The sequence below is a fragment of the Lycorma delicatula genome, chromosome 1 (assembly GCF_047948215.1).
Source record: "Lycorma delicatula isolate Av1 chromosome 1, ASM4794821v1, whole genome shotgun sequence".
Lineage (NCBI taxonomy): Eukaryota > Metazoa > Arthropoda > Insecta > Hemiptera > Fulgoridae > Lycorma > Lycorma delicatula.
Genome location: NC_134455.1, coordinates 263,364,148 through 263,378,087, shown reverse-complemented (window position 1 = coordinate 263,378,087; position 13,940 = coordinate 263,364,148). Strand labels below are relative to the sequence as shown.

The 13,940-nt window shown below is 28.0% G+C and overlaps 1 protein-coding gene across 2 annotated transcripts in view; it reads left to right on the top strand.

Moving 5' to 3' along the window:
• Nucleotides 1-13,463, top strand: part of LOC142331081 (aminomethyltransferase, mitochondrial) — a 44,819-nt gene extending 31,356 nt beyond the window's left edge. For both annotated transcript variants that reach the window (XM_075376749.1, XM_075376756.1), the window contains 4 exons: nucleotides 2,634-2,794; nucleotides 3,065-3,393; nucleotides 4,890-4,972; nucleotides 12,935-13,463. In XM_075376749.1, the coding sequence (XP_075232864.1) occupies nucleotides 2,634-2,794; nucleotides 3,065-3,393; nucleotides 4,890-4,972; nucleotides 12,935-13,284 (923 nt within the window). In that variant the 3' untranslated portion in view covers nucleotides 13,285-13,463. The remainder of the gene's footprint in view (nucleotides 1-2,633; nucleotides 2,795-3,064; nucleotides 3,394-4,889; nucleotides 4,973-12,934) is intronic.
• Nucleotides 13,464-13,940: the final 477 nt, after the last annotated feature.

Here is a 13,940-nt window from a genome sequence, read left to right as displayed (position 1 = left end):
ATATAGCTAGAACGTATGTGGTGATTTGAAAGTTATAACTATTTTGTTAGGCATGCAGTTAAGCTATACTAAATACATGTGTTTTCTTTGTGAATGGGACAGCCGAGCTAAGGATAAACATTATGTCACCAAAGAGTAGAAGAAATGAGACAACTTAACTCCAAATGGGAAAAATATTATTCATGAGCCTCTGTTGAACCCCAAAAAAATATTTTTACCCCCTCTATCAAGCTGTATATAGCTCTATATCAAGCTAGGACTAATGAAAAATTTTGTAAAGGCAGTTAAGAATAAATGAATATAAAAGTTGGAATGGAATTATCTCTATTTGCAGTGGTGAATTTAGCTGGAATGTTGTAGTATATAACATGATTTTTTTTCCACAAAATTGGCAATTATTATACATCAGATCAGATTTTTGTACATCAGCCGGAAATTTCCAAATGTAAGTGAAGGAAAAATTAAAGAAGGAATATTTGTTGGTTCTCAAATAAGAAAGTTGGTCAAAGACCAACTATAACTCAATGTTATTAACTCAATGCTCTCAAATATTCAGATGCTATGTGTTATAACTCAATGTTAAATAATGTAGAAAGTGCAGTTTGGGCTTCATTTAAAGACTTTTGCCAAAATTTTCTTGGCAAATAAAAATCCGACAATTACCACGATATTGTTAATCAATTTCTTACTTCATAGAGAGCTATGAATGTAATATGTCTTTGAAAATAGATTTGCTCCACTCACATCTGGATTTTTTCCCGGACAACCTCGGAGACGTAAGTGACGAACACAATGAGCGTCACTTACCAAGATATCACAGTAATGGAAAACTGCTACAAAGGGAGATGGAATGCTAACATGCTAGCCGATTACTGTTAGACATTAATTCGGGATGTCCTTGAGACTATTTATAAAAGAAAAGCATCAGCGAAATCATTCTAACACAGGTATGGCCATGCAAAATTATAAATTTTACAGATTTTAACTATATTTTCCCTTAATTTTTTTGAAGCGTAATTTATTTAAAACTAAGGGTGATAGAAAAATTGTATTTACAGATCTGTAATGTATGAAAAAAAAAATTCAATAAATAGTATCACACTTAGAGAAACATTCTTTTTTTTTGTCTATCAGTTTAATCAACACTTGTATGATGATAAATGTTCTATTTAAATTAAACATGTCAGCATGTTCTTAAACTATTCAGGCAATTTACTCATTAGAAAGATGTATAATTTAAAATAAAATTCTTGTAATTGGATTTGCTTCACCAGTCGGTTTGGGACAATTTTTTATTAGTATTTAACTTAATAAGTATTCAATGAATAGCAATCATATCTTCTTTTTTTAATGTGTCTAGTTATTCACAAGTGATACTTTAGATAATTGAAAAACATTCTCCCTTTATAAATTTGCTTAGCTTTCTATAAAGCTAAAAAAATTATTTTTTACATACTAAGATACTTTATGTATACTACTTAAAGTTATTATTAAGTACTGCAAAACCATCATCTTGAGAAATATCTATGCACTATGAAATTATTTTTTCATGATATAGAGGAAATGTTATGTTTTTCTAGTAATTTAAAAAAATCACAGAAAATTGGGTACTTATAATTCAAGACATTTTATATACTTTTTTGGCCATTTTCTCAGTAAATTAAAATCATTTTGATGGGAATTTGAAAAGGTTTTCAGGTTTTTATGGAGTGTTTCTTAATGATAACAGAAACTGTAATAACAAGTTTATTTTTCAGTTTGTCAACACAAATCAGTCAAACCATTTTTTTTACATAAATAAACAATAAATAATATAATTTTTTGGTTTCTCAAGTTGATTTCTCCACTTGAAGAGTACAAAAAAATGTACATACATCATAAATGCATGTATTTATTTAATGCAACATTTTCAATAAGACATTCAAGAATATCTTTCATATTAAATGTAACTTCACACTCAAAATAATTAAAATATGTTAATATAAAAGTTGGAATGGAATTCATCTCTATTTGCAGCGGTGAATTTAACTGGAATGTTGTAGTAGATAACATGATTTTTTTCCACAAAACTAGCAATTATTATTTCTTTTGATCTTTGAAATTTTTGAAAAATTACAAGTTAAATTATCTGTAGAACCTGTTTTTAAGGTGCAAATTAAATTTTTTTTTAAGTTAGACTTGATAAAGATCTAACCAGAAGGTTTGGCATTGATTACGCATGCTGGAAAATGATGGGGAACTCAGTTAAACAGGAGTAGATGAAAACATAACTTCTACCCACCTTCTCATTGTTTCTTATAAAAGTTGCACAGATCAATAATTAGATTTTTAAAACTTATTGAAGAACTTATAAGTACTGAGGTTGCAGTGGAATGTTTTGTTAATGAGTTAGTTCAGTCATTCTGGTTCAAAACTTCAACATAAAAAACCACCTACTAATTAAACGTAAAAAAACCTTAATATTAACCATAAAACTACATAATAAAAATGTATGCATGAAATTATAATGTAAACTATTTTAAACAACTATTGAGGGATAAAAAAAAATAATAAGAACATAAAACAAGGAATAAATCTAAATGTAATTATTAGTATTGTAGTATAATAATATAGTTCTATAAAATCATTTTTAGGTTTAGCAGAAAATGGTAGTGCCCTCAGCCTCTTCATAGATAATGATACAGGTGGGATTCTTGATGATTTTGTTGTTACTAAAACATCTGAAGGCTACTTGTACCTTGTTTCAAATGCATCTAGACGAGATCATGATTCAAAGTTACTGCTGAAAAATCAGGTACTTATTTTAAACTATTTTATTTAATTTATTTTTCTAAAAATTTATTTTTTATTTTTTTTACTTATAGTCTATAAATAATAATAGAGATTGTCATGTACTTTAATTACAATAATTTTCTTAAGGTTAAAAAACATGCTTTTCCACTAAACTTTTGTATATTGCATGAAAATGTACATTGTAATACTCCATTCTATTTTTAGAATTAATTTCACTCATATTATTAAAATGTATTTAACTTTTCTAAGTATACATTTTTTCTTTTTTTAGGAAATCTTCAGAAAGAATGGTAAAGATGTAGTTATTACATTTCTCGAACCAGAATATCAGTCACTTGTGGCAATGCAAGGGCCAAAAACTGCTGAAATTTTGCAACCATTAACAAATATTGATTTAAATAAATTACATTTCATGACTAGCTCAATAGGAAGAATTTGTGACATTGAAGATTGTAGAGTAACTCGTTGTGGCTATACTGGAGAAGATGGTGTTGAGATATCTATTGCTGCAGGTAAATCTGTACAACTTGTTGAAAGTCTGCTGAAATTTGGTGGAGATAAAATTAAACTTGCTGGGCTTGGAGCACGTGATACCTTGAGGTAATTTCTAGATAAATACTTGTATATAAATGTGACTAAGTAAATTATAGCCAGATTGTATAACCAAAACTTGAGTTTTTCTGTTAAAGAGATTTTGTCTTTTATAGCAGTTAATACTACTAAAAATGATATCACTGAAAGCTAAATGGGTTTCTACATTTCTTCAGTTGCTGTGGAGTACAACCGTGCCTTATTAGAAGTTAATTTAGATAACAAGCATCGATAATGTAAATTGTCATTAATTTATCAATTAATAATAATAAAATTAATTTTACACTTTTCTTGTCACTTACTAAAAGGTATCAGTCCATAAATGGAGCAAGGTGTCAGATGACACAATTTCCTTGGTTCTCTCCAAGGAAATTGATAATACTCTTGATAATAAAGAATTATCTATCCAAGTATGAAAGCTAAGGAAGGTGGCAATATAGGAAGGGATTAATAAACTCACTAAGGGATTCCCTCTGATCATTAAATAATAATCATAAATTAATCATTAAGTAATAACTGAAGATAATTATTGCACTGACTTCTCAACTGCTCACATGTTCACTTTCTAGCTCTCTTTCTAGCAAAAGGATCTAACCAATCCTAGACTATGAGAGTGGGCAAGTAATGTATGTCCCTGGTTCTCAAGAACAAATAAAAATAGAGTATTGAATACCAGTTTCACAAAGCTACATTCTCCCCCTAAAACGCGCCAAACCATGTATTGTTTTCTTGCAGCTGTACTCTTTGCATCAGTTTAATTTAAATGGAATTGAGCGCATTATTTACATAAAATTAGAATAATGAAGAATTGAAATTTTAACCATTAACTACTCCAACTGAAATTCAGTTTTGTAGACCTTTTATGTATCTTTCCATTTAGATACACAGTGGTTAATAATGAATGGTCTGAGATTTCTTAGAAGATCATTAAAAAAGAGCAAGGAGCTGAAGACATTTGGTTCTATGGTATTTCATCTCCTATGTCTTGGAATGAGAACTAATATTTTACACAAATTTTTATTTTACCAAAAAATTAAATTTTTAACATCTGTAATAGGTATGATTAACAAATCATCTGCTCTGTTACCAACTAACTAAATTAATTTTCTCTTAGTAAGAACTGTAGAACTACTAAATAAATCACTAACTGGATTGATAATGCTACCAGCAGTTACTTGTATATATTCATGATCACCTAAATTTTTTTTCATTAATGCCATCTGAAAATTTGTTACATGTTTAACTAGTGACTGTAAACAAAAATAAGTATCTCAATTTTTAAACCAGCAATGACAGTTAGCCATCTTTTATACTTAAGATAACAATTGTGCATTATTTTTTCCACCCATATATAAAATGATTTTTTTATCTTAGCGTCTGATAAATTTTAAGTTAATTTTGAGAGTACATTTAAATATGTAAAAGAATGATGTTTTAATTTAACAACTACTTTATTTGAATCCCAAAATATTTTATATTAAAAAGAAAAATTCTTTTTTTTGTAGACTGGAAGCTGGACTTTGTCTATATGGAAATGACATTGATGAAACAATTACACCAGCTCAAGCAGGTCTGGGATTTACTATAGGTAAGAGTTAAGAGAAAATCCTAGTATAAAATCACCAATTAATATTTTTGTTTATTTTGAAAATACAGGCTATTCAAATCAGTATATAAATAATCAGTGTATAATAGTGTAATCAGTGTAATAATCAGTGTATATTCAAATCAGTGTAGTAATCATTATCGATGTATATCTCATATAACCAAAATTTGAATTTTGGTGTTTTAGTTAAGATGTTTCATTTTTAGATTAAGTTTTTAAAATATTTCAAGATTTCTCTTCACTCTCTTCATTTAAAATATTTACTCTTTGTTGTTTTATACATTTGTAAATTTTTTTACTCATGAAATTTAATTAGTCAACTATTTTCACAGTTAAGGAGGATTTCCATACTGTGTTGCATATTGGCATGTTTATATCCAGTTCATGTGTAGTTAGTGGCAAGTGGAGAGTTAAGATGTTTATGCCAAGTTCTTTCTGTTCTTTATATCTTTAATTAAAAGAACAGCCTGTCTGTCATAAAAGATAAGTATTTAGTATCTTATAAGTGTCTGTACCAAATCTAATAAGACATACAGATTGTCTATGCTACAGAAATGCAATCTACAGGTTAAAATTTAAAAAAAGTGAAGAGAACTATTATAAAAGTTATACTGTTTTCAATCCACAATTAGTGATAGGAACAGAAAAGGGAGTGTTGTTGTTGAACGGTAACCCACATCTACACTCTGCAGCTGATACATACTTGCTGGGAAAATTTGTATGGCATATTTTTAGTCACCATTACACAGCCTTGACTTACTGCAAGTAACTTCCAACTGTTCACCAAAAAACTGAACAATTTTATAGGTCACTGGTGATTCATTAACTGATGATGAGTTAAAATAAGCTGTCAAGCAGTGGTTGAATAAACTTGTGGCAAAGGAATATGAGGGTATTTTAGGTTTATAAGTTGCTACAACAAATGTCTCAATAGTTAATAGTAACTATGTAGAGAAGTAAGCTAAGTAGTTTTAATAAAACATGTTTATTGTGCATTTAAAAAAAAAAAACTCACCTTCAAAGAATTATTTCTTACGGACCACTTGATGAAAAAATTAAGTTCTGTAGCAAATTAAAGCTTTCTCTTTTCTGTTATTGAGAATTGTAATTTATTTGAAGAAAATCTACAATAATTACAAAAAATTAAATATAAAAAGTTGCTTACCCACTTTCCCAGTAATCCAATTTCAACTTTCTGTAATTTTATTAAGACATTATGTGAAAAACTTATATTAAATATATATATATATTGAAAAGATTTTTTTTCAGCCAATACACCAAATACAGAATTACAGTATTGAATTAACATTATATAAAACAACTTATTGAAAGAAATTTTAGTAAAAACTTTTAATTGTAATTTTTAGTAATGTTTTTAAATTTTTGACTGAACAAATGTACGTTCTGTAAATTTTTAAAATTTCTTATATTTTACTCAATACCAAAGTTATAAAAAGTAACGAAAGTGTGAAAGTGTTGAATAGTAGTTAAATATGTAAATATAAATAAAGATAAATCAGAAAACAATACTGAGGATGGGCTTTTGCCCGAAAGCACTCTAATGTAAGGAAATAAATGTAAAAACTCTAAGAGTGTTTCTTTAATTCTGTACTTGGCAGATTCAATTTTTGCATTTGTAAATAAAATTTAACATACAGAGGAATTATGGACTATAAAAAGATTAATTTAAATAATTGGTACATATATTTTTATAAAATCAATCCTTTCAAGACCCATATCACCTCTGCACTAAAATTCAAATAGGTAAGATTCAACGTGATCCACCCAACTTCAAAAAATAAATAAAATAAATTGACACTCACCTTAATTTTTTATATGATTTCTACAAAATTACTTTTGTGGTAACCTGCATATAAAGTTGTAGATATTTTTTTCTAAAATACTTTGTATAAATTTACATATTAAACATAAAAATTAAAATATAAAAAATTAAAATGGAAAGTTAAAAATATTAAAATTAAAAATAAAATAAAGTAAAATAAAAACATAATAATTTATATGGCCACCAATACTAAGAGCTATAGTATTGGCTGGCTATATACATTTAGTATGTTTTTGTTTTATTTTATTTTTAATTGACGTTATATATTTTATATATAATTTTAATTTTAATAACTTTTTATAATTTTAATATTTTTAACATTTCATTTTAATTTTTTATGCTTTAATTTTTATGTTTATTATGTAAATTTACACAAAGTATTTTACAAAAAAAAATCTACAACGAAGATATGGGTTAATGCTTTTGCATTAACCCATTTGCAGTTCCTGCAAAGTACTTTTGCAGGAATCATATGAAAAAATAAGGCAAGTGTCATTTTATTTTATTTATTTTCTGTACTTCGGTGGATCACATTAAATCACGCGTGCGCACATGCACACATACACACATACACACACATGTATACATATATATATAAATTAAGTTAAATATTATATTTAAATATAAATATTATCAACTGTTACGTGTTTTAGAAATGTTTCTGGTGGTAGGTATCAAATTCACAGTCATTTAAAAAAATGACTTACAGCCCTTGAGAAAGATAAGGTTTGTTTCTTTGCTTTTGTCCGTACAGTTGGCAATGACATTAATTTAAAAATATTACTTATTCAATTACAAAACAAACCAAAATTTAGATTTTGTTAATTTTCTTTAAAATAATTCCAATCATCTTTGTAACCATCTTCAGATGCTAGAGTTGCTGTTCTCAGACTGGCATCAATTGATGTTAGTGCTAGTGTAATGTTTTTTTTTTGTTTTTTTTTTGTATGAAATGGTTGAAAAATATTGGCTACATGTTATTATGGATGACTTTTTAGTGTTTATTTCATCTTTGAAACTGATCCCATTTGATCTTGTAGAACTTTCTGCAGTCAGAACAGAAGGTTGAAATAAGTAGATTAGAAAGATGCAGCAATGTTTGTCCAAACATCTTGATAAATTCACTCATTCAAAAGTTCAAAACATTTAAATTTATAAACATTTCAGCTTAATATTTGTGATAAAAGTTTATTTTTTTCGTAAGTAACATATATAAATAAAATTGTTATAAATAAGAAGAGTTACCAAGTTAAGTTAAAAAGCAACATTGGTATCTTTCTTCAAAGTAATTTAAGGGGAATTGGTTCAATTTTTTTTAATTTTAGTACCAAATGAATTCCTATTATTTTAGCTTTAATTTAAGACCTTATTTATGAAAATTTAAGGACTAGAAAATTTTTCATTGATTTTTAAAGAAATGTTTGTCATTGGGAGCATTTTGTTGACTTTTTGTGTAATTATTTTGTTTTTCGCAATTTTTTAATTAAAAAATATTATTTTGTTGAGTCGAGATATTTTCTCTGTTTTTTCAAGTGTAAGTAAGCTCTCTTGTTTTTAAAACAATGTTATAACCTTTGAATGTAAAAATTTGGTAACCTTGCATACATTAAGTGAATTTAATTTGCATTAATGTAATGTATTTTTTTAATAGAAGAGTTCTCAAAACTATATTTTAACACATAAATGACACATTTTCTCAGTAACCAATAAAGCTATTGAGTTGGAATTTTTACCAGGTGTTCTTGGCTGTATATTACACAGATAGACAAGGGCTTGTCAGTTTATTTATTTTAAAAGAAGTTATAATTTTTTTTCTAACTTAAAAATTGATGAATCAAAAAATGGCTATGTTAAAAGTTGTAAAAAGGAACAAATTAAGTGCACAATAAGTTTGATACTTACAAAGTTTGATCATTTGATCACCTTTAAAGTTTGATAACTTACTTACTTACTTACTAATTTATTTTTATTACTTAAAAGTAATCAACTGATTAATTTTGCAATTGTCAGTATAAAAAGATCACATACAACATAGTATCCTCGGGTGGGAAAATTTCATGTCTATGTTTTCAAACGTGTCTAGCAGAAAACTAAAATAAACATTAATTAATAAATAATTAGAAGTAAAATTTAAACTGAAATTTTCAAAATTAATTAATTCTGAAAACAGACGTATCTTAATTAATTATGTGTGTAAGACTACTGACCGTTAGAAAAACAATTATTTTTTTAATTAAGACCCATAATGTCAAGGATACTCTGTTGTCAATAACATAGTAATAAATGATTAATAGACTAGACTCTTAGCAATAGGACTTGTTTAAGCAAAAATAAAAAAAATATAGTGATTATAAAATAGACATAAATTTGCAAAAATGCCTTTTTAAGGATTAGTTTTTAGCTTTTTTTTCTTTTTCTTTAACCTCTGGGACCACCAGAGGTATTGCTTCATTGTTTCAGAGGATGAGATGAATGATTTTTAGCATGTAAAAATGTCATGCCTGACTGGGAATCGAACCCGGGACCTCCGGATGAAAGGCCGAGACGTTTCCACTCGTGCCACAGAGGCCGGCAGATATTTTGCTAATGGATTCATCCTACACATTATTAAAATTGACATTTTTAACATTTTATTTGATGAGTATTTTTGAATTTTGTCAAATAATCTTTCCCTTTTTACTTTTTTTTAAAAAATAAAGGTGAAGCTGGCCACTAAAAAAGTGGTACTTTTGTTTTATGCATGTAAAATTTAGTATAGTAATTTCATTTCCTTTTTAAAAGGAGTAAGTGTTTAGTTGAATACTGTACATTACATATGACAAATTAATAATTAAAATGTATAACGACACATAATTCAATTTAACTATTTATAAATTATTTACAAATTAAATTATTTATAATCAATTAATTTTATTTTTTATTTATTTAAAACATAAAAGATTGATGAGGAGAAGGCAAAGTACTGCCCACCAGTTATGTCAAATCCTCACTGGGATGAAGGTATATTATAGAACAAAATTTCATTTGATAAACCAGTTCTCATTTATCATCAAACTTAAATAACAGTGAGTACAGTTTCACAACATGCTGTTGACATTTATTTGTGGGTATTGATTATAGAGTTGAACCCAAATGTTTGGTGGAATGTAATATCCACCAAACATCCAGAACATTCTGGATTTGAATTCTGGTCAGGCTGTTTTTAATTTACATTCTGCAAAACGCCATTCTCACCACAAAAAAAGTTAACCAATACTGTGGCATTGGCTTACTCTTTCTATGAATTATTGCAGAGTTTATGCCAGTTAAAATATTTCATAAAAAAAAAAATTCATTATGAAAAAGTTGAAAAATTGTGGTCAATGTTGTATGGTCCCTAATTAATTTTAGATTCTTTCTTTACTATTTTAAGTGTAAGGTGTTGGTAATTTAATATTTTATACTTTTAATACTAAGTATTTGACTGTGAATGTTTTTTTGTATATATTTTATTAAACATTTCTCTGCTTCAATTTTTTTTTATTAAGCCACTAAAGTTATTAAGTTTTTAATTAGTTTATTAAATTTTTTATAAAGTTATTGTATATTAAATTCTGAAATAAGAACAATAAGGGAACAAGAAAATATTAAGGTAAATATTATTATCCCATCTTAGTGTTACTATAAAAAAATAAGCATCTTGATGATGCTTATGGAAAACATTTGCAACGTGCATATTAAATAATCAGTATCAAATTAGTTGCTCATAGTGACTTTTGCAATGACTTGTTTTAATCATCAGATATTTTATTTTGTCAATTTCATCTATGTATTTAAAATTGTTTTATTAATATTGATGAATTTATTATTATTATCAGATATCATTCTTTTGTATGGAACAAGTTTGTTAACATTTTTAATAATGATTATGAAGCTTGTGCTCATGATGTGTGTGTGTGTGGGGGGGGGGTTGTTGAAAGGGTAGTATTTTACAGAAAATATGGATTTTGATTCATCTGATTCAAAAATTTCCCCCAATTCAATTTGAACACTGTTAAACAAGAAGTTTGGAGAACATGTCGTCTTCTTTAAATTTTATAAATGGCTTCTGCATAACATTCATATTTCTATTTCACATGGTTTCAGCTACAAACTGATTATTAGGAAAAGCTTTCATCTTACCTCAAACCCTTAAGGATGAGTTCCTAAAAAAAAATTCCTGCTTAGCAGGTTACCGCACAAAAGAAAGCTTCTTACTAAGTATATTGCGGTATTGCCTGCAGAGAATCCTTTTATGTACTTAAAGATTTCAGAAGTGTAGCAATGAGTGAATGAAGAAGGTAGTGAATTAGTAAGTATGTGAGGACTTAAGTAAAATGTGAGTGGATATTTGGAAAGAAAACAAAAAAGTTAGAAAATATTTTCTAGCAATTTATCAAGGGATTGAACTTCTAAAGCATCTCCTTTTCAATACACTTTACAGCATATCTTTATTTACCTCAATGAATTTAGTGAACCTGAGAACAAGTATTTTATTACAATGTCTCCTCCCTACTTCTAACACATAATCACTGTGAAATTTATTTTTTGATCTCTGTCATATTCATATTACTATTTTTACTTGTAATGAATTCTGTAATGTATATTAGGTTATATTCCCCTCCTTAACCTATTAACATATAACTACTATATATTGTTCTGCTACAATATATCGATCATACCAACACTTACTCTTACCCCTTCCACTGACCAAAAAAATTATTACTACACATGTATTAACATTCACTACTATATACCTAGAGCATTCCTGTTATACAAGGATATATTCTTTGTAATAAAACCTCATAATAAAACATTTTTCCCAACCAGATGTTCTTTTAACTTTGTAAACATGTGATTGTAGCTAGGCATGAGGTATGACCTGTGTAAATTTATGCCACAGTTTTTAACTCTATGGCTGCAAGAATTCTATTGTTTATTACCACACATAATCTACACTTCAATATTCCTCACCATTTGTTTTTTGTCACCTAGTTTACCGCAATACATTTGGTAAACAAAGAGCAAGTTTTTCAGGACAGGCTTACACCCTCTTACCGTTACTACATGAATGATAAATGATTTTTTAGGGTGGAAAAATGCCATGCCTGACCAGGATTTGAACGTGGGACCTCAAAATGAAAGGCTGAGATGCTACCACTCTATGACAGAGGTCGACACAGATTTATGATGTTCCTCAAGATAGAACCCCCTAATCAGTTTTTCCTTTTGCAGGAACCATTTACCATAATATTTTATGTTAATTTTGATAATTTAAATCTTTTGCTGAAGATGTGTGATCCCACTACATTGATTGTTGCTTCTTTTCACATGTGTGGTGACATAATCATGTTTATTTTTGGTTACAATGCCACCCAAAAATTCATCACCAAACTGAATGACTGCACTTCAGTGAAGCAAAATCATTCAGTTTTTCTTGAGATCATATGTTAGCATTTTAAGCATCTAAGACATGCACATTTTCTGGTAGCCTAATCTTCCCACAATCATTTCCTAAAGAATAGATTTTGATTCTTCTGGACATTCTTAATCATTCTTCAACATTAATTTTTTTCAATTTTCTGAATGATATCTATTACAGTACATGGGCTTCTACTTTTTCTGCAATATGAACATAATTTTCTCCTCTTTGAATTCACAACACCATTTGTACAGTTTACCTGTTTATTACCTCCTCATCATAAATAGAATGATGAACTACACTTATCTTGCTCTTAGCTGGTTTTGAGATTATTAGTACAACCATTTTTAACACACTCTGGAAACAGTGTTTCTTCAATTGAAGCCTAGTAAATTTTACAACTCTTGTGAATCCTGTCAAATAAAATACTGCTGCTAACTAAAACTTAAGAAAAAAATCCTTACATTCTTTAATTGCAAATAACCCTGTGTGTGTGTTAAAGATTTATAATATTAAGGAAATGACAAAAATTACTTCTTTTCTACTTAAAATAAATTAGACTTAAATAAAAGTAGCATTTGTATTTAATTTGTTCTTATTTTCATAAATTAATGTATCATGAAGTAAATGTTTATTACTGATATCAAATTTTTTTTTCAAGGTAAAAGACGAAAAGAATTGAAAAACTTTCCTAGTGCCTCAATAATTCTACTAGAATTATTATGGGGGCCATACAAACGAAGAGTAGGTTTCAAGAGTTTATCAAATGGACCTCCAGCCAGACAAGGTGCACAAATTTTTGTTAAAGATGTTAATATAGGATACATTACTAGTGGCTGCCCTTCACCTGTTCTGGGACATAATATTGCTATGGGATATGTTAAGAAAGAATACTCAAGTCCAGGAGGAACAGTTCAAGTTCAAATCAGAGATAAATTATTTAATATGGAAATTTGTAAGTTACCGTTTGTTCCCACAAAATATTATACTAAGAAGAGAAGTAAAGCATGAAGTGAAAATATCTTTATGAATGAAAAATACAAACAAACGTCATAATTAAATAAAAAACACAAGATTTGCATTTAAATTTACACAGAAGTGAACTCTTAATATTGAATATTAGATTGATTTTAAAAAATTTCTCATGAAATGTTAACCAAAGAGAAACTAAATATATATATATTTTTTTATATCTTCTTCTTTTTCTTATTTCTGTTCCTAACCATTCCAGATATTGGCAACTATCTTGGCTGTGCTTCCTCTGTCATGGAGATGCATGGAATAACTCTGCAGCTGTCTTGCAGGTCTATTCTCAGAGATTTTTTGGCCAGGAGATTCATCTCCTACTGACATCTCTCTTTCCAGGTATCTTTCCCATAGAATTTCTTGCAGTAGAAGGTATCTACTTCAGTTTCTCATAATGTGACATTTAAACATCATAACAAAACAGAGAACACAGAGTGTGAAGAAGTCACATTTTTGTGGTCAACGTTAACTCACGGGTTCACACACACCCATGATCTTGATTCCCACCCTCTGCATTTCCTGGATTGCATTGTTAACTTTTCCAGCTTGTGCCATTGTACATACATTTTATGTTCATATTCTTATACTATTATTTAAATTAAAGTTTCTCAACCACATCTGCTGGTATGTCTAAAACTGTT